Source organism: Suncus etruscus, chromosome 1 (genome assembly GCF_024139225.1).
Source record: "Suncus etruscus isolate mSunEtr1 chromosome 1, mSunEtr1.pri.cur, whole genome shotgun sequence".
NCBI classification, from domain to species: domain Eukaryota; kingdom Metazoa; phylum Chordata; class Mammalia; order Eulipotyphla; family Soricidae; genus Suncus; species Suncus etruscus.
Genome location: NC_064848.1, coordinates 42,580,537 through 42,602,971, shown reverse-complemented (window position 1 = coordinate 42,602,971; position 22,435 = coordinate 42,580,537). Strand labels below are relative to the sequence as shown.

The 22,435-nt window shown below is 33.4% G+C and overlaps 1 protein-coding gene across 2 annotated transcripts in view; it reads right to left on the bottom strand.

Annotated features, from left to right (window-relative positions):
• Positions 1-22,435, bottom strand: part of CCDC171 (coiled-coil domain containing 171) — a 335,855-nt gene that overhangs the window by 87,594 nt on the left and 225,826 nt on the right. For both annotated transcript variants that reach the window (XM_049769310.1, XM_049769319.1), the window contains exon 23: positions 17,473-17,604. In XM_049769310.1, the coding sequence (XP_049625267.1) occupies positions 17,473-17,604 (132 nt within the window). The remainder of the gene's footprint in view (positions 1-17,472; positions 17,605-22,435) is intronic.

Genomic DNA, 22,435 nt, shown 5'->3' with positions numbered 1-22,435 from the left:
AAGTAAAAAAAAAAAAAGGAGGAAAGGTCAACTTTGGGATTTAGTTTTTACCTCTTCATATTAATGAAAAAGAAATTATTTTCACATAATTTTAATAGCTTTCCCTCTTTGAGCTACCTAGAATTGAATATTGCTTTGTGCTTTTACAATATTCTGTCCATTCAGTTGTTGTTTCCTAGTAGATCTGAAACATTTCTCATAAAGGCAAATTTTGTCACTATTTTGAGTTGAAATTTGAAATCAAAACTAAATAGTATAAAGGTCATATAATTGAATTTTTAAAAGTATGAGAACAGGGGCAAGAGTGATAGGACAGCAGATAGGATGTTTGCCTTGAATGCTACAGACAAGATTCAAGTCCCAGCATCACAGATAGTCTCCCGAGCCTGCCAGGAGTGCTTTCTGAGCACAGAGCCAGGAGTAACCCCTGAGCACCACCAGGTGTGACCCAAAAACAAAAACAAAAACAACACCAAAAACAGAAACAAATAAAAACGTACAACAGATGGGGTGGAGGGCATTTGCATTAAATGCAACTGACCTGGGTTCAATTCCCAATACCCCATATACCACCCCACCCCCAGCCTGACAGGATTCCTGAGCGTAGAGTCAGGAAAAACCCCTGAGTGCTGCCAGGTGTAGCCCAAAATACAACAAAAACAAAGACATTAAATAAATAAATAAATAAATAAATAAATAAATAAAGCATATGACAAAAAATCATCCAAGTATATGACTTTTTACTAACTATAAAAAATGATAAAGTTAGAAAGATTTTCTTTTTTTATTATTATACATGGAACTACTAAAGTGAAGCATATCAAACGGGTCATCAGCCAAAACTATGCAAAAGTCGAAATACTACGATTTCTCAATCTTAGTAGGTTACTTTTGCTGACCCCAAGACTATTTACAATTTAATACACATCATTTATAATAATTTGGCGTTTTATAATGTAAAAAGTTCCTTCACAGAAACATTATCTCATCTCATCTCATCACCCCACACAGTCCTGTGAAAGAACGCAAGATAGGCTTCAGTCTCCATTTATAGATGAAATAGAGGCTCCACGCTGCTGAGTGACCCACCAAAGTGGTTCAATTACAAAGTGAGAATTTCAATTCAGGCATTGTGTCTCTTTACATAAATTTTCTCCAATATTATGTTGCTTGCCCCCTTCCTCAGAAAACAGAATTATTTTATCGCTTCCAAAGTCTATACTGTTAAGAAAGTAATTTCTATTCTGACCAACATGATGTTTCCAACAAATGCAATGACATACAGAAAATTACAAAGATTCATGGCTGCCAACTTCCCTATAATCTGATTTACTTGCTTGTCTTTTAGAAACCAAGTCTCAAACTAAAATTGTAAATGAAATAAGTTTATGTCTGAGTAAGAAATGTTTTTTGCAACATATATAAAGGAAAACTACTCAAAAATTATCAGTGTTTACTTTTAAAAGTTTTTTTTACATATATATCTGATGAGCCTCACAATTGCCCAAAATGCAATAGGACAGGTACCACCTTCCCCATGTTGCAGATAAGAAGCAAATACAGTGAATGAAAGGCCCTCTGACAGCATTAGTCCAATATCATGTTCAGCCTAAGGATGAGAATCCATTTTCTTTCCTCACAAGAAAGAACAAAGTTGTGTTCATGAGAAAAATAAAACAAATGAATAAAAATAATGAGAATTCCTGCTAGCTGTATAATGTGTCTGCATGAAGAAGGATTCCATCTGTCTATGGCCAGCTCTATTCCTTTCAATAAAGTTGTATAATCTCTTCATTCTTCTGTCAATATTAAATGCCATGATTTTTCCTAATTATTCTTCCTTTCAATAAATTAAAGGAAAAATTATTTTGAGAAACAAAATTATGAAAAGGACTGTGGTGTCTGCTTGGCTTAGAAAGAATCCCTATCATATTTTTTTACTTTTGACTCAGATCATTAATACAAATTCATTTCCATAGAGAATATTATATGAATATTTTCAGCTGAGTTAAGGAGCTATGAAATTTTTCGACATGCCATCTGCGTAGCAGAAATTTTATACAGATGTATTTCCTTGCCCTCATATGTTATCCTGTCATTTTTGAAAGACAAATAAGAATGACAGACCAAAAAAAAAATACTGTTTTTCACACCACTACTGAAATAAAAATCCATGACGAAATGTAAAATGTTTCCGAAGTTAAATATTTTTCTTCATTCTAGAACACTTAACCTTAACTGATTTTTTCCAGAAATCTTGACTGTAATTTTGTTTCTGTTTGTTTTAACCAAAATACTTATCACAACAAATCTTGTAAAGTAAAATACAGTGTTTAATAAAGTAACGGAAATATATTTATATTATTATTGGTGGAAAGTGTTTATTTTTACTCTCAAGACTTTATTCTAAATTCAAATTAAAGCAACCCTCCACAATACTTGAAAAAGTGCAAGTCAAATAAGTATAGAAAGGGAAGAAGAGAGGAGAGAAGAGAGCAAACGAAAGAAGACATATGATGATGCAAAACTGCTATAAGAATGACTGACACACACCACAAGCTCCCTACCAAAATCTTTGTGCTAACCAAAAAACAAAAATCTTAGGATTAAACACTAAATAATCAGAATAAAGCTTAGCACCAAATAATTACAACAATTTTAAGGTATTATGCAATTATGTAGCCAATTAACAATACATATTTAAAACTGACTCTTTTCTACATAGATCTTGGATATTTTGTTTAATTTTCATTGTTTACAGCTCTGTCATGAAGAAATTCAATGACTGCTAATGCGTTATCAATTTTTCAGAGAAAATTTACAAACTATTAATTTAAGGGGAAAAGTTTTTCTTAATAGCATTACATCAGAACACATTTACGACTCTGGTGAAAACAGCATGCTAATTCTTTTTTTTTTTTTAAGTTGAACCAATTTCTTTACTAAAGCTTTTTCAGTTGCTGTACACTTAGAATTCTCAAGACAAGCATGCATAATCAGCTTTTTTATCATTATATTCAAGTCTTAGAAATTTTTTATTTTTTCTTTATTTAAATATCTTGATTACAAATATGATTGTGATTAGGTTTCAGTCATGTAAAAGAACACCCCCCCTTCACCAGTGCAACATTCCCACTAAAATGTCCCAAATCTCCCTCCATCCCACCCCACCCCCACCTGTACTCTAGACAGGCTTTCCAGTTCCCTCATTCATTCACATGATTATGGTAGTTCTCAGTCTAGTTATTTCTATAACTGCACTCACCACTCTTTGTGGTGAGCTTCATGAAGTGAGCTGGAAGTTCCAGCCCTCCTCTCATTGCCTCTAAGGATTGTTTCAAAAATGACTTATTTTTTTTTTAAACCCATAGATGAGTGAGACTATTTTGTGTGTCTCTCTCTCCCTCTGATTGACTTCACTCAGCATTATAGACAGTATGTACATCCATGTATAGAAAAATTTCATGACTTCAAGTCTCCTGACGGCTGCATAATATTCCATTGTGTATATGTACCACCATTTCTTTAGCCATTCGTCTGTTGAAGGGCATCTTGGTTGTTTCCAGAGCCTGGCTATTGTGAATAGTGCTGCAACAAATATAGGTGTGAGGAAGGGGTTTCTGTATTGTATTCTTGTGTTCCTAGAGTATATCCCTAGGAGTGGAATAGCTGGGTCGAATGGAGCTCAATTTCCAGATTTTGGAGGAATCTCCATATCGCTTTCCATAGAGGTTGGACTAGATGGCATTCCCACCAGCAGTGGATAAGAATTCCTTTCTCTCCACATCCCCGCCAGCAATGATTGTTCTCATTCTTTGTGATGTATGCCAATCTCTGTGGTGTGAGATGGTATCTCATCATTGTTTCTATTTGCATCTCCCTGATGATCAGTGATGAGGAGCATTTTTTCATGTGCCTTTTGGCCATTTGTATTTCTTTTTTATCAAAGTGTCTGTTCATTTCTTCTCCCCATTTTTTGATGGGATTAGATTTTTTTCTTGTAAAGTTCTGTCAGTGCCCTGTACATTTTGGATCTTAGCCCCTTATCTGATGGGTACTGGGTGAATAGTTTCTCCCACATGGTGGGTGGCTCTTGTATCCTGGGCACTATTTCTTTTGAGGTGCAGAAGCTTCTCAGCTTAATGTATTCCCATCTGTTGATCTCTGCTTCCACTTGTTTGGAGAGTGCAGTTTCCTCCTTGAAGATGCCTTTAGTCTCAATGTCATGGAGTGTTCTACCTACATGTTGTTCTATATACCGTATGGTATCAGGTCTGATATCAAGGTCTTTAATCCATTTGGATTTTACCTTCGTACTTGATGTTAACTGGGGGTGTATGTTCGCTTTTTTGGAAGTGGCTAACAGGTTCTGCCAGCACCACTTGTTGAAGAGGTTTTCTCCACTCCACTTAAGATTTCTTGCTCCTTTGTCAAAGATTAGGTGATTTTATGTCTGGGGAACATTGTCTAAGAATTCAAACCTATTCTACTGATTTGAGGGTCTGTCTTTATTCCAATACCATGCTGTTTTGATAACTATTGCTTTGTAGTATAGTTTAAAGTTGGGGGAAGTAATGCCTCCCATTTTCCTTCTCCCTAAGAGTACTTTAGCTATTTGAGGGTGTTTATTGTTCCAGATGAACTTCATAAGTGTTTGATCCACTTCTTTAAAGAATGTCATGGGTATCTTCAGAGGGATCGCATTAAATCTGTACAATGCTTTGGGGGGTATTGCAATTTTAATGATGTTAACCCTGCCAATCCATGAGCAGGGTATGTGTTTCCATTTCTGTGTCCTCTCTTATTTCTTGAAGTAGGGCTTTATAGTTTTCTTTGTATAGGTCCTTCACGTCTTTGGTCAAGTTGACTCCAAGATATTTGAGTTTGTGTGGCACTAATGTGAATGGGATTGCCTCCTTGGCGTCCATCTCACCCCTATCATTATTGGTTTATAAAAAGGTCATTGATTTCTGTGTGTTAATTTTGTAGCCTGCTACCTTGCTATATGAGTCTATTGTTTCTAGAAGTTTTTTGGTAGAGTTTAAAGTTTTCTAAGTAGAGTATCTTGTCATCTGCAAACAATGAGAGCTTGACTTCTTCCTTTCCTATCTGGATGCCCTTGATATCTTTTTCTTGCCTGATCACTATAGCAAGCACTTCCAGTACTATGTTGAAGAGGAGTGGTGAGAACGGACAGCCTTGTCTTGTACCAGAATTTAGAGGAAATTTTTTGTTTTTCTCCACTGAGGATTATATTTGCCATTAGCTTTAAATAGATTGAGAAAGGTTCCTTTTATTCCCATCTTGCTGAGAGTTTTGATCAAGAATGGGTGTTGGACCTTATCAAATGCTTTCTCTGCATCTATTGATATGATCATGTGATTTTTATTTTTCTTTCTGTTGATATTGTGTATGATGTTGACAGAGTTATGGATGTAAACCATCCTTGCATTCCTGGGATGAAACCTACTTAGTCATAGTGTATGATCTTCTTGATGATGCATTGGATCCTATTTGCCAGGATTTTGTTGAAGATCTTTGCATCTGCATTCATCAGGGATATTGGTCTGTAATTGTCTGTTTTGGGAGCATCTCTGTCTGGTTTTGGTATCAAGGTGATGTTGGCTTCATAAAAGCTGTTTGGGAGTGTCCCCATTTTTGTCAATTTCATGGAAGAGCCTGGCTATAATTGGTAGTAGCTCCTCTTGAAAGGTTTGAAAGAATTCATTAGTAAATCCATCTGGCCCTGGCTTTTCTTTTTAGGCAGATGTGTGATTACAGTTTCAATTTCCTCAATAGTGATGGGGGTGTTTAGATATGCTACATCCTCCTTACTTAACTGTGGAAGGTTATTAGTGTCCAAGAATTTATCCATTTCTTCTAGGTTCTCATATTTAGTAGCATAAAGTTTCTCAAAGTAGTCTCTGATTACCCTTTGGATCTCTGCAATATCTGTCGTGATCTCCCCCTTTTCATTTCTAATACGGGTTATCAGGTTTCTCTCTCTCTCTCTCTCTTTCTTTGTGAGTTTTGCCCATGGTCTATCAATCTTGTTTATTTTTTCAAAGAACCAACTTCTGCTTTTGTTGATCTTTCGGATTATTTTTTGGGTTTCCACTTCGTTGATTTCTGCTCTCAGCTTCATTATTTCCTTCTGTCTCCCTATTTTTGGTTCCTTTTGTTGAGCACTTTCTAATTCTATGAGCTGTGTTATTAGGCTATTCAGGTAGGCCCCTTCTTCCTTTCTGATTTGTGCTTGCAAAGCTATGAATTTTCCTCTCAGGACCGCTTTTGCTGTGTCCATAGATTCTGGCAGTTTGTGTCTTCATTATCATTTGTTTCCAGGAAAGTTTTGATTTCCTCTTTGATTTCATCTCAGACCCACTGGTTGTTCAGCAGCAGGCTGTTTAATTTCCAGTTGTTAAAGTTTTTCTTCTGTGTGCCTTTGTAGTTCACATCTAATTTCAGAGCCTTGTGGTTAGTAAAGGTAGCCTGCAAGATTTTCTACCCTCTTGATTTTATGAAGGTATGTTTTATGTGTCAGCATGTAGTCTATCCTGAAGAATGACCCATATACATTGGAGAAGAATGTGTATTCATGTTTTTTGGGGTGGAGTGTCATATATATATATATACTAGTCCTCTTTCTTCCATTACTCTTTTCAGGGCTAGTTTGTTTTTGTTGGGTTTCAGTCTGATTGACTATCAAGAGTTGACAGGGCCGTGTTGATGTCTCCCACAATTATTGTGTTATTATTGATGTCTTCTTTCAGATTTGTCAGTAATTGTATTAGATAATTTGCTGGTCTCTCATTGGTCTCTCATGTTTAATAGTCTGATTTCTTCCTGTTGCACATATCCCTTGATTAGTACATAGTGTCCATCTTTGTCCGTTACCACTTATCTTTGTAAAAAGTTGGTGTCATCAGATATTAATATGGTCACCTTAGCTTTTTTGAGGGTGTTGTTTGATTGGATGATTTTCCTCCAACCTTTTATTTTGAGTCAATGTTTGTTCTGACTATTCAGCTGTGTTTCTTGTAGGCAGCAGAAGGTTAGATTCATCTTTTTGACCCATTTTGCCACTCTGTGTCTTTTAATGGGTGAATTTAGTCCATTGACATTGAGGGCGACGATTGTCATAGGATTTAATGTCATCTTTGTAGATAAGTTTGCTGTGTTTATTGGTCTTTCTTGTCTTAAAGTAGACCTTTCAGTTTTTCCTTTAAGGCTGGTTTTTCATCTGTGAAGTTTCTTAGCTGTTGTTTATCCATGAAACTATGTTTCTTTCTTTCAAACCTGAACGTGAGTTGGGCTGGGTGCAGTATTCTCAGTGAGGCACCCATTTCATTCAGTCTTGTCACAATATCCCAACACTGTCTTCTGGCCTTGAGAGTTTCTTGTGAAATGTCTGCCGTAAGTCTTAGGGATGCTCCTTTGAATGTAATTTCCTTTTTTGATCTTGCTGCTTTCAGTATTCTATCTGTGGGATTTATCATCATAACGAGGATATGTCTTGGGGTGTTTTTCTTTGGGTCTCTTTAGCTGGTACTCTTTGGGCATGCAGGATTTGATTGCATGTAGTCTTTAACTCTGGGAGTATCTCTTTGATGATGTCTTTGACAGTTGATTCTTCCTGGTGATCTCCTACCTAGGCTCTGGGACTCCAATGATTCTTATGTTGTTTCTGTTGAGTTTATCAAAGACTTCTATTTTCATCTGTTCACATTCCTTGAGTGCTTTTTCCATTGCCTGATCATTTGTCTTAAGATTCTTTTCCAATTTCTTCTGCTGTGTTGAGTTTTTCTGCATCTCATCTTCCAGCACGCCGATACTGTCCTCAGCTGCTTTTACCCTGCTGGCGAGGTCATCCACTGAGGTTTTCAGTTGAGCTACCGTTTTTTTTCAGATCTGCTGTTTCAGTTTGGAGTTTTCTGATTTCTGTCTTTGTGTTCTGTTCAGATCGATCTATGCTTTCTTTGAGTTCTACAAACATCTTCCTTATTTCTATTCTAAACTCTTTATCCGAGAGGTTAATCAGATGGTTGGAATTTTTTAGGTCATCCACACTATCGTCTTCATTCTCTGTGCATGGTGTTTGCCTGCGAGGTTTCCCCATTGTCATGCTTGTAGTGTGATTTTTTTTTCTGCATGTTGTTGTGGGATTCATTGGTTAGAAAGAGTGTGTGGCTGCAAAGCAAAGCGGAGTGACCGTGCTCTTCTGGAGCCTCTGGGAAAACTATTTTCTGGGCCCTTTTTGGCCCACTCCCAAGAGGTTCAGGAGACAGGACAGTGGAAAAACACGCACAGGCAACATTTACAGTTTCTCACAGTCGGGAACCACTGGGTGGGCATAGATATTCCTAGCCTGACGTCACAAAGAGGGGACTTTCCTTTCTGCAGAATACTGCAGATAGCCGGTTTTCATGGTCGGACACAGTTCCTTGGCATTCCGGCCCTTGGATGAGCCTCTGGGAGAGCTATTTTTCTGGGCCTTTTTCGGCCCGCTCCCAAGAGGTTCAGGAGACAGTACAGTGGAAAAACACGCACAGGCAACACTTACAGTTTCTCACAATCGGGAACCACTGGGTGGGTGTAGATATTCACAGCCTGACATCACTGCATGCTAATTCTTATATTCATATTTAGCTTAAGCTTCAAGCCTAATACATTAAGATTTCCATTAGCACAACTTACTTTCTGCAGAACTGTAGTATAAAGCTGTGATTTACCAGATAGGATAAATCCATCTATCCTATTGCACTACTTTCATCAAAATGTATTTATTCCCAGATCGCTATACTAATTTTACAGCTAATTTGTTTTCCCCTAACACATAAGTTATTCTCTAAAAAATAGTTTGCGACCTTTGAAAAAGGCATTATATATTATTCAATAGACCAATTTGAAATTACTTTATATATTAATTTAAATAATAATTTGATTTTTTTTGTGGTTTTTGGGTCACACCCGGCAGTGCTCAGGGGTTATTCCTGGCTCCAGGCTCAGAAATTGCTCCTGGCAGGCACGGGGGACCATATGGGATGCTGGGATTCGAACCGATGACCTCCTGCATGAAAGGCAAACGCCTTACCTCCATGCTATCTCTCCAGCCCCATAATTTGATTTTTTTAATTTTAAAAAATTGTGCCCTTGTAGGTAACAACTTTGAATAACCCCAAATCTCCTTATCTTATTATTAAATGATCACATTTGCCAAAAAAAAAAAAAAAGCTCATATTTCCAATAATCTTGATATTCAAATCAGTCAAGGACCCAGAATAAATGAAAAGGGTATCTATGTAAGCAATATAGGGAACAAAACTTATTCTCTCTACTTCACTATAGATATTCTCAAATTAAACCCTGAGAACTAAAACTTAAGGGCCCAGTGAAGCTAAACATCTCAAAATCATAAAAAAAATTAAATATAAAAAATAAAATTTTCTTTTATCAGAAAATAAAGGACCATATTTTCATTAAAAAAGTAATGAGTAGGGCCCAGAGAAATAGCACAGTGGTGTTTGCCTTGCAAGCAGCCAATCCAGGACCTAAGGTGGTTGGTTCAAATCCCGGTGTCCCATATGGTCCCCCCGTGCCTGCCAGGAGCTATTTCTGAGCAGACAGCCAGGAGTAACCCCTGAGCATCACCAGGTGTGGCCCAAAAACCAAAAAAAAAAAATGTAATGAATAGAAGCAGTTCAGGAGATAAACTGGAACTTTTTCATGAGCAAATGGTTCAAGCGCTAAAATGTACATAATCTTAGATTAATTCATTACACTAATTTATTTCAAAAAATAAAAGATCTATATAAAAATGTTTACAATATTATTCTACATAAATTTCTGCACTCATTCATAATAACCAAACACTATGAACAAATATCCAACAACAGAAAACTTAATTAAATATACAATAGCAGATATAGGTAGTGCAACATAAATACCCAATATCAAAAATATTAAATCGGTATTAATTGACAAAACAGATATTCACAGGGGGAAGGAATATGGCTCAGGGTTAGAGAACACATCACACATGCATGAGATCCTGGATTAAATCCATGCCACTGTATAAAAAGAAAGAAGAAAAGGAAAGATAAGTAAAAATATTTCTTAGCTGCTATTAAGCTCTGAAAACTGTAGAAAACAGTGTAGTCAATTAGTTTTCAAATTTATAGGTTACAATGAGTCCAGGGAGATAATACAAGTCCAAAGCTTGCCAAAGCTTACCTTGCAAACAGTTGATCCAGGATTATACCCAGCACTAAATATAGTTCCCAACCACTACAAGGAATGATCCCTGAGCATAGCGGATTCCCAACACCATATCTCAAGAAAGGAGTAAGCCCTGAACACCACACATGGCCCAAAATAAAATAAAGTAAAACAAATTTATAGGTATATCACAGATAAATGATAGGCAAATGAATTTTGTATTGTGACTTAAACCAAGTGAAAAAATTAGAATAATGTATCTAATATTTTAAGATTTGTTATCTCTGTAGATCAAATTTTTAAATAATTTTACTTTTCTCTTATACTTTCTAAGTAACTACTAATTTTCAAGATATGAAAATTCTATAATTTTTAAAAAGCTAATTTTAAAGAATAACAAAATTTATAAATTATAGCACATAAGGACATGTCATTAATAGTTCTGAGTACATTTATTGTCATATGACAATTTAAGTCTATAATACTGCAGAAGTATAAGTTTTTAATTCAGTAATTCTATTTTATAAAAATAGCATTTGTCATATTTATCAAGATTTTCATGAAAATGGTCTATTTTCATGTTTTAAAATATATTTAAGGTTCAAGTTTTGTAGCTAACATGAAGAGACTAAAGTATTTAAACAACACAATATTTTGAATTAAATTTCCTAACATTTATAACTTCTAACTATGCCCAAAAGGAGGAAGGTTCTTTTAGAGCACAATTAAAAGGCTACTGAGGAACTGGAGAGATAATAATGCTAGTAGGGTATTTGCTTATGCTTGTGCCCAACCTGGATTAGATTCCACCATCCTATAGGGTTCCCTGCTCCCATCAAAAAGAAATCCTGTGTGCAGAGCCAGGAGTAAACCTTAAGCACTGTGGGTGTGGCAAAATGAGTAAATAATAAAATAAAATAAAGGCTGTTGTAGTAATTGAGTACTATAAGAGAATGCACATGTGAAAAAGCTACTCAGTGCTTCTTGGTAATTTTATTACCTGACAGCTCAAGTAAGATAATTTTTTTCTATAAATTAAAAAATAAATCTTCAAGACATTTGAATGACTCATTTTACAAATATATCTATAAACAATATCTATGCCTGAAAAACTAATTTAAATATAAAAAGTACAAGGAAATAAAAGGGCCATGGTTATGGTGTGGTGGCTGTCTTTATTGCTGTGGTGCTTTCTGGATTTTTTGTTTTATTTTTCTTTTTGTATTGTTGTGTTTCTCTTCCTTTTTCCCTTTCTTCTCTCAAATTGATATTTATAGCCTCTAGAAGGACTCCACTCATTCTTTGCTTGTTTGATTTTTACCCCATTTTATTTATTTTTTTTTTTATTTTCTTCAAACAGAATCGCACAACTTGAACCATCTTATTCCGCCTCTCAAATTGAGGTGGAAATAATGGAGGGTTCCAAGACCAAACAGTTGTATGATCACTAAGTAGTAATAAAAATGATCAAATTTAAACACTAAATCCTAAGCCAATGACAACAGAATCAATACCCATTCTACAACAAGCTAGACACAGAGGGGACCACTTATACTAGCAGCCAGGGAGGTAAGGGATGGGGATATGGGATACATGCTGGGAACGGGGATAGAGGGAGGACAACTTTGGTGGTGGGAATCCCCCTGATTCAATGTCAATATGTACCTAAAATATTACTGTGAAAGATTTGTAATCAAAAAAAAAAAAAGATGTCTGGTTAAAAAAAAAGTACCATATCCAAAAGTTCAGGGCATAACACAGAAGTACATACCATATTGAATAAGAACTTTGTGATGATATGGTGGTTATGGGATGATTTAAAGGATTACTAAATTTTGATGAAGACATTGCTGTCTAAAATTTTCATAAACAAATGGCTTCACAATGAAGCCTTTCTAATGAAGTGTTTAAAAACAAATTTATAAAATATACTACATTTACAAAGGCAAAGTTACTATGCTGTAAGGCTTAACACTTCTATAAGATGATTTGAGGGACTTTTTCTTCACAAATGAAACCTAGGAGTGAAAAATTGATGCCAAATTTCCTGAGGATACATACATTAGCAAAACAGCTTCCAGAGTCTACTTGTCAAGTGTCTGAAATGCAGTATTCATGATTCAATCTCTCTGCATCCCCATATATGTTAGCACAGTTCTGAGATCCAAGATGCATTAGTGAAAAAAAATCAAATTAATTCCTGGCCTCATGAAGCTTCATGTTAGTAGGGAGCTAAAAAAAAACAGAATTTTTACAGCCTGTCACTATTGAAATTTTTATTCTCTTTTTATACAAATAAAGATAACAAATTCAGTTTTTGTTTTCTTTTTCAGTAAGCCTATTCTGTACTTCTGTTTCTCTCCACTATATCTATCAAAAGAAATATTCTTCAGATTCTCACTTTCAATTATTGCCCTCTTGGCATTTCAAAAGAGAGAGAGAGAGAGAGAGAGAGAGAGAGAGAGAGAGAGAGAGAGAGAGAGAAGAGAGAAGAGAGAAGAGAAAATTACGGTTTACAAAGGCAGAATGGTATAATTAAACGATGTGTAAAGAGTTTCCCTCATCACTGGTTAAGTGAATTTGAGCAAACTACTTCACCTCAATAAACTTTAGCTTCTTCTTTGCAAAGTGCTTAACAGAGAGTGCTTATCATTCACAAGTTTGTTGACAGGATTAAGCAATAATGGTAAATTACCATTTATAATGGTAAATTAATAATGGTAAATTCTGGTACAGAATAAGTACTCAATAAATGTTAGCTATTTATATTGTCCCTTGTTGTTCATTGTTGATGGGTATGGAGACACAAATAAATCTCAGATACTTGCTAAAACTTTCAGATATTAAAAGCATTACATAATATAGTATTGGAAAATGACTTTTAAAGTATTTAAAGTATGAGCAGAATATTCTGTTTTTCTACAAAGCCCTCTATATTCACACTGTACAGGAGTTTTAAGTTAAACCAAATTTGGACTAATTTAGGTATTTTAATTTTTTTTCTCCAGTATTCTAGTACATTTATTTGCTATTATTTAAGAAAATAAAGCTGGAATTCCTGTAGGTAGGGTGTTTGCTTTGCACGCAGTTGACCCAGGTTCAGTTTCTAACACTCCATATGTTCCCCGAGTCTGCCAGGGGTGTTCCCTGAGCACAGAGCCAGGAGTAAGCCCTGAGTACTGCCAGGTGTGGCCCAAAAAGCAAAGCAAAATAAAACAAATATAATAAAACTTGCCACAGAAGCTTACAAAAAAGATTTGCATTGAATACAACTTCACTGGAATCTTATGTAACATGAAAAGATAAATATGAAGTGAAAACAGGTTGATCTCGATCAAAAGTATTTAAAGCTTTTGAAAAAAAACAAGGAAAGTGCAGAAACTAAATAATAACAAAGAAAAAAATCATTCCTCAAAAATCTCCCCCCCCTTGCTTTCATACCACATATATGCATCCCAAATCTCTTTACAGATATAGAAAAAGAAAAAGTACACTTAATTTATTTTTATAAGGGTCCCATATGGTCACAACAGTAACAATTGTCATATATTGTGTACTTTCATTGTGCCAGATACTGAGCTTTCAAATCTATTTTTATTGATGTACCATTTTCAATTTGTGTAAGTTTCAAAAGTATAGCTTCATACATCAATCAATGTATAGATTTATCACAATGAACCCACCACCACAGTTCTAGAACCACTTACATTAGTAAATTAATCTCCTTATTCCTTCCTCTATTTACTTCTTTTGCTTTGACAACATTAGATTGGTTCAACGATTTCATTTGAGTATTCTGGTTTTGTTAACTATTTCTTTTTTTATTTTCCTTTATATTTTCTCTTTCTTATGTGTTACCTACTTTGTTTGCTTTGCCTCATCAAATCTTACTAAAGTCTGAGATGAAAGTAGCATTAAATGTATTAGGGATGAGGGAGGCAGAGAAGAAAATAGAGACCTAATGAGAGTAGATCAGAGACCAGCTAAATTGAATTTTTTTCTGGTGGAAGAGCCATAGTCACATAGTATTTAGATCCAAAGTAGTCTATTCATCCACTTTCTCATTCATGTTCATTGGTCTCCCATACAAAATTATTTCTAAAATACAGTTTTTCCTGACTAAAAGGCAGTGGCTGTTTAAGAAAATTTTAGCTGCTCTTAATGTAACTTGTGTAGATTGACTTCATGGTTCACACAGCACTATATACCCTACATAGGGATTCTTGCTTCAATGGACATGTACTTTTGACATAATCAATGGACATGTACTTTTTGAACAGCTGTTTATAACCATGGAATCAGGATAAAAAATCTAAATAATTACGAAATTCTTGAATATATAACCACACTCACAATAAAATCATATTTATAAAACTGCAAAAAATGAGTAGTTGAATCACATACCTGTCAATAAAATCAAAAATTTTATCTGAAAACTTGTCTTCTATACAGCAAATACTGCCAATCTGTATTAACACAGATGTATATATAAAAGTATATAAATTTATAACAAAGGTACATAAATTTATAAATATGACTATTACTGCTTTCAAGAGTTTTACTACTACCACTTAGATTAGATTCTTTCTAGAATTCTTTCTAGAATTTACCAGTTCAGATTTTTCAGTTAAATACACCTAGTATTAATATAACCTCTGGGTCCTTTCATTTACTGACTATTGCTATTACAGTCATATGTATATAATTGTTTTTCTTTTCTTTCTGTTTGTTTTTTTTTGGGGGGAGGGGGGTATGGATTCCCAAACAGTACTCCTGAACTCTGGAGCTACTCTTGCAGATCTTCAGCCAACTAGGCACGATAGTTTCAAAGCTAAACTCAAGAAATACACATGAAATAAAGGGGGCCACCACATGTTAATCCGGGGAGCCATGAAGTTCTGAGGATTAAATATACGCACCACTGATCCTGGCTGTCTCTAATAAACCAATAAATTACTGTTTTTTAAATTGGTACAATGCAGAATTATGTATCTTCTTGGACAGGTCTATTATAATAAAATAAGACATGTATTACAAATGCTAACGCATGATGACTGGCACACAGTAATTACCCACTGAAACAGGCAATATTATTATAATTAAGGCTTTTAATTATTAATAGTATTTAAATCATATCCAATAAATCTATATTACAATAATTATTATTATAATAATGCTCAATAGAGAAGTCTTCTAGTGCATTAGATTGCTGACCAATACAATATATAATTTAAATTATTTTAATTTTGTTAAAATACTTCGCCAATACTGTCCTGTATCAGTGTCTTTCTTTTTTGAAGTATTCTGAAGTGTTATCTCCATAAGTGTATTTATTGAAAACACATTATATGTATCATATATATTTCTGTATGGAATACTGGACCACTATATAATTACTAAAGTAAAATGCATACTACATTTTCAGTAGTAAATTCACTGAGTTTTAGGTCAGTATCAAAGTCATAACTATTTCTGTTAGAACTCAGAAACAATACTTTGAAATGTGGTCCTTAATTTTCCTTCCCATAATTCACAAACGAAACACAGCTCACATTCTGTCCCTTCCAAGTGACACTACTGTACAGCAGTATCTTTCTGGGGAAAGTATTTGCAATATAAGTCAAGTGATGAGCCCTATAAGAATCAAGACAGCTTAGTAAAGAATTCTTTTACAACTACCAGAAAATTTTTGAATTATACTAAATCCATGGTCACAGTGAATTCATAAATAATGCTTACCAAGTTAAAATGTACTAGGTTTTGTATTGTAATTTTATAACAAATAATGGTTTTCTAGTCTATAATAAAAATTAAAACATTATTTAGTTTTATGATTACATGTTTTAGATCCACTGATAATCAAATGACAAAAATGAGCATTTCTGCACAGTATTAATTTAGGTATTAATAAGTATTAAATTATAATTTAAAATAAAGATTAAAATTCATAGTTCTAATTTGAATGACAGTAATTTGTACAATTAATTTTTCATAAGATCATAAGCAAAAGAATGAAAAGGTGAAATGTAAAAATGTTTAAGAGATTAAGTTTCAAGAAATAATTCTTTATTTTATTTTGAAAGACTTTTAATTTACGTATTGTGAGGTGTTATTTGGGGTTATACTTGGCTCTGGGCTCAGAAATCAGTGTGGTAATGGGGATCAAACCAAGGCAAGGTTACCACCTGAAAGGGCTATCACTCTGGTTCAAGGTAATTCTAGAATTATTATATAAAGATTTCCTTTGGAAATATCAGGCTCCCTATGACTTGCATAATGTTGATACAGTTTTCTAACAAAGATGTTAGAAAGAAGAATAAAGCATACTAAATTTTTTGTCCAGTTAAAGAAAATCTTTAATTTTACAGGGAAAATGATAACAATATATAACAGTAACCCAGATAGACAGACACTAGAAATGTCTAAAAGTGATCATTTGTAATATAATTTGTATTAAGTATATTTTATTTATTTGTGGGTTTTGTGACTTGGTGCATTAAATTTTATACATAAAATAATCTTATTTGTAACTTTTTTGAGGGGAGGGTCACACCTGGCAGTGCTCAGGGGTTACTCCTGGCTCTACGCTCAAAAATTGCTCCTGGCAGGCTCAGGGGACCATATGGGATGCCGGGATTCGAACCAACGTCCTTCTTCATGCAAAGCAAACGCCTTGCCTCCGTGCTATCTCTCCAGCCCCTGTAGCTATTTATTTTAACACTAAACATTAAAGTAAAACATAAAATACATATACATAAAAACGTAAAAATAAAACATAAAATACTCTTCAAAGTAAACTACAGTTAGATTCTAGATTTGCCAACATTAAATTATCACACCATGTTGAATATGCTTTGGAATTAATTTTGAAAATTTCAACTATATGTCCTAATAATTTTATCTAAAGTAATTTATTTTAATACAATAGGCAAACAACTTATGACTAGCTTAGAAACAACGTTCTAGCATTTTATTGTCTTCTGCTGAAAAAGTAGCTTGTTTTTATATTGTACTTAGCAATAGAACATTTTTCCTTGGTAAAAGTATTTTTCTGCAATATTTAATAAAATGGTTCTAGATTTTAAAGAAAAATAATTACTTGAAAAAGACAAATGTCATGCATTAGGGGAAAAAATAAAGAAAAATTCTATCTTCTTTAAGTTATTTGCTATACTTGGATTTTCATTCTCTCCAGTTAGTGCAATCTATTTTTCGACACATCTGGGTAGCAAACAATGTTATTTAGACTCTAACCTGGCATGCTACAACCTCTGGCCCGCCCTTGAGCCCCTCCGTTGCAAAGGTTTCCAGGTGGAGTTTGGGTAGCTGCAGGGTGAAGTCATTCCTACTTGCCGCAGTCCGTGACAGTGAGATCTGATCTCTGACCTAAAGGGAAAAAAACAGCATCAATGGTAATTCCCCTTCAGACACATTAACTGGGATGAACTGGGTCCCCTTGAGCCCACTGAGTGGACTTGCATTGATCGCTGGACCTGAAATCCATGAATAAATTTAGGACTAATTGATTTTTCGTTGCAAATAAATCTCTAATTCAGAGTGCTGGGGGAGAATGTTAAGAAGAAAAAGCATCCTCCTGCTTGAAACGAGGGAGGGAAAAAGAGTCACTGGAGCTCCTCTGATCAAGTGATTTTGAATTATTTTCCACTTATTTGCCTTCGAAAGAAAAAGGGAAGTAGAAATATTAAGAAAATACAAAATAAATATAAATCTTCATCATTATCACTCTCCTAATAGCATGTTTAATTAACTCTGTATATCAAATAAGAGTTTTATTTAAAAGTATATATTTAAAATAAAGCTTATATAGTACTCACCCTGGAATAAAAATAAATAAACTCAACACATAGGAGACTTTAAAAAATACTACAAAGGGTTTTTTTTGCCATTTGTACTCTTATTAAACTTGAGTCTTAATGACAAAAAACATACAAACAAATTTAGTCATATAACTTTTGAATAAAAAAATGGATTAAATCAGTGGTATTTGTACTGTATTTTAGATATTCAGAAAGATAATACAAACAAACCACAGATACAGAATATCAAACTCTCTAAACTAAGAATTGCAAGCAGTTGATATTACATTGCCACCTTCTGGACATATATGAAAATAGTTACTGTATAATATAAATAGAAGAAAATGCTAAAATTAGTTATTTTTTATTTTACACTTAAAATATCTTTAAAATTTCTTAATTTCATTTTCTTTTAAATCACTGTAATCTCATTTTAATCATATAGCTTAATGATAATAATTTTAATATGCTGTGCTACTTTTAAACAAGTCCTTGCATATAAGGTATTATAACCTCTTTGTACTATATCTTTGATAAATCATATTAAACATAATGTTATAAAAAAGTATTTTTGTGAGAAAGAAAAGATCATATATGGAGAGAAGTAAATCTAATTGCACAAATAAATGCATTTATATCTTTAGTTATCTGAGCAACTTCAAATATAAATTGTCATTAATATAGAAAACTTAATTTTTATTCAATTTGGGTAGCTTATAAAATTTTTGAATGACTTATTTTATTAATGAAAGATAATACTAGAGATGTTTTTTTTTAATTAACCAAAATTATATCTTTAATTGCTCATATCTATTTTCAAATATATGAAACATAAAAATTATCCAAATAAATTGAAGAATTTTGATCAATAAGTAGACGTCAAAGTATTGCCATATTGTGATGTAATATTATAAAATGAAAGTATGTGCATAGTGGAATCCCAATTCATAATGCTACTATCTATCACAAGTATTCTCCAATCTTCAGTTTACTGAGAATGGTAAACTAATGGAACCAAAAATATATCATATTTCACAATTACACTTGCTTTAAGTTTTACATGTACTTGTGTGAATACTTTCTCTTGCCTTTTTTTTTTCACCAATGCACACTCAGATAAAAGAAAACATTAATGTGGATTAAGGTACTGAGAATTTATCAACATCAAACCACTAGTGTTTTGCCTTCTACCCTTCTGAACCATAGTCAATAGATCTAAATATTTTACTGTACCCTGGCCAATTCATTGTTTGATGTTTAAAAACTAACCCAGAATCAAAGAAAATTTATTAAATTTGAGCCCCCAAATGAGATACTATTAGCTTTGAAAGTCAAGTTTAACTGCGATATTGATGATTCTCTTTTTTCTGTGACAAAACTCACTAGGGAAATCCTGGATGTCAAAGTACAAAAGCAGATTGCTAATACTGGCAAAAAGTGGGGGTTGGGGTACTAAAGAAATATAGAAAATCCACAAACCAATTCAAGCACTAGAGGTCTGTGAAACATCACCTTTCATATTCCTTTAAAAAAATTAAAACAATATTAAGCTGGAGCACTTGGTATTTAAAACTATTACATGTAAAATTAATATTCTAAATATAGCACTATGTTATCAAATGAAATTTTTATAGTAGATGAAAAAATTAAATGTTATTTTTGCTAGATCTAATAATATATGTCATAATATTACTGGAGTAATATGCAGAGTTAATACTTTTATTTAATTTCAAATTATCTGTTGGATGTTGACTATGCTCAAGTGATTCAAGATAAAATGAATATCAAATATTCCTACTAAAATATAAGAGTTATTTGTCCTCTAAACATAAATGAAGACTCTGAGATGAGAGTAGGCATTTAATATATTCTACAAATATATCTAGAAAACAATACTTTTAATTCTTGAAAAAGAATGTCAAGGAATTATTTTAATGGGTAATTATTTTAAAGGGAGTTAAAATAGCAAGCTGAGAAAATAAAAGAAGTGAAAAGTCTAGTAAAAAATGTAACAGCAAAGCAAAGAAACAGGAAGAAAATATGACCAAAAAAAATAATAAAGGTTGAGAGGGAGAAAATATTTAGAAATAATGCAAGGATAAGTTGAATTTCAGGATGTGAACAGAGATAAGCAATGAAAAGATTCAATACAGTACAGTGAGAATAGTCTCACCTTATTGCATTAAATTTGCTCATTAAAGAGTCCAGCAGACTGAGAACAAAGTAAAGTCAGAAAAGAGAAATGAGAAATTTTTTTACTCCTTAGATAAAACATCATTTTGAAAATGAGAACCTAAAGGAAATAGCTTTTTGGTCAAAAAGTAACAATATCTTAAGTACTAATTTTATAATAGTAATATATATATATATATATATATATATATATATATATATTTGGTTTTTTGGTCACACCCGATAATGCTCAGCGGTTACTCCTGGCTATGTGCTCAGAAGTCGCTTCTGGCTTGGGGGACCATGGGACTCCGGGGGATCAAACCACAGTCCATCCTAGGCTAGCGCTGGCAAGGCAGACACCTTACCTCTAGCGCCACTGCGCCAGCCCCATTAGTAATATATATTTTCTAAAAGAAAGAATAAAAAACACACAAGATTTAAATAACCATAATCATTTTTCTATAGACTAAATTATAATATGTAATTAACCTTAAGTTATGACTTCAAAAATTAGTATTTAGTTCTGTATATCGCTCATCTAGGACTTTATATGTATCCTTTTCACAATAATTTATCTTTATAAATAAATAACATTAACTCTTTATATTAATTAGTTAATTAAATAATTATCTTTATTTGAGCAATAATTATAAATATAATAAATAAAATGTTTTTCTATATCAAAATGGCTTAATAATTCATTTTAACATATAATAAATTTTATATAATTTCACAATATTAATATAATAGTCAAATGATATTCACATATAACTTTATATAATTAAAATACATATTTCCATGAGGCATATCTACTTTATTCATTTGTTAGTAAGAAGAGTACTTTAATTTTTCCCTTATTATTACATCCATTCAGGAAAAAGATATTTCAATAGGCGTGCCATAAAGAACAAGAAAAATGAGATGCATGGGGAATAAAAACTTTCTAAAATGTTAAAAGTTACGAAATGTGTTTATTTTTGTACAACAGTCAAGTTCTAGATTTAAGTATAACCCTTTATTTTTTTACTATTTAAACCTTTTCTTCTGATTACCCTGTATTTATAACCCACTAATCTGACTAAATTGCTCTTCAATTTTCTATATTCCTACCCTACACCACGATAGATATTTATGCTAGAAATATCAACTATGAAACTAAACTAGTCATTTTTATTTTATTTATTTATTTATTTATTTGATTTTTGGGTCACACCCAGCTGCGCTCAGGGGTTACTCTTGGCTCTATGCTCAATCACTCCTGGAAGGCTCGAGGGACCATATGGGATGCCAGGATTCAAACCACCACCATTCTTCTGCGTGCAAGGCAAATGCCCTAACTCCATGCTATCTCTCTGACCCCACTAGTCATTTTTAGAAAATACAATTCAGTGCTCAAAATGTGAGTCTAAACCATGAACATCTGTAAGTCTCTCTAGAACTAATGTTAAAACAAACAAATAAAAAAGCTTATGAACTGTCAATAACTTTCTTCTTACCAAAAGGATATCAAGGAAAACATAAGGGTTGTAGATAAAAATTCACATATACTTAAATTTAATATTTAAGACCCATAAAAAGAGGTAAACAAGGTCTGGTACTTGAATATCTAGGAAAAGTAACTGATATTAGTCCTTTATATCATAGTTCTAAATTCCATAAACTTTTTCTTAAAGGGGCCAGCAGAGCTCATAGACCACAGAACATTTGGAAAGATACCTACCTGATCTAGTCCTACAGACATTACTTTTTGGGCCTGGAGCTGCAGTATAGGGCTAAAATTTTATTTTCTCCAATCTTTTATGACTTTAATGATTCAATAATAAAAATAAGCATTCTTACCAAAGATGCCCCATTAAATACTGCAATAGACCCATTCTATGTTCAGATTTACTGAACACAGATTTATCTATTGCTTCCGTCCTTCCTTCAATTTGCATAGATTTCCATTATTTTTTTTTTGATAGGATGGAACACCAAGCAATACTTGGGGGCTACTCCTGCTCTGTGCAAGAGGAGAACTAGGGGTGGAAGAAGGCACATGGCTAGATATCAAACCAGGTCACAGAAAGTAGGAAGTCAGCCATTCATTAAGTCATCTCTTTGGTCCTTTCCATTGATTCCTTAGTACTTTTTCTAGTCTCTTTATTCTTATTTATTTTTCATCTTCACTAGAGCAGCCTCCACAATATTTTCAATAGATTCACTAGAATATAGTACTGAGTTGG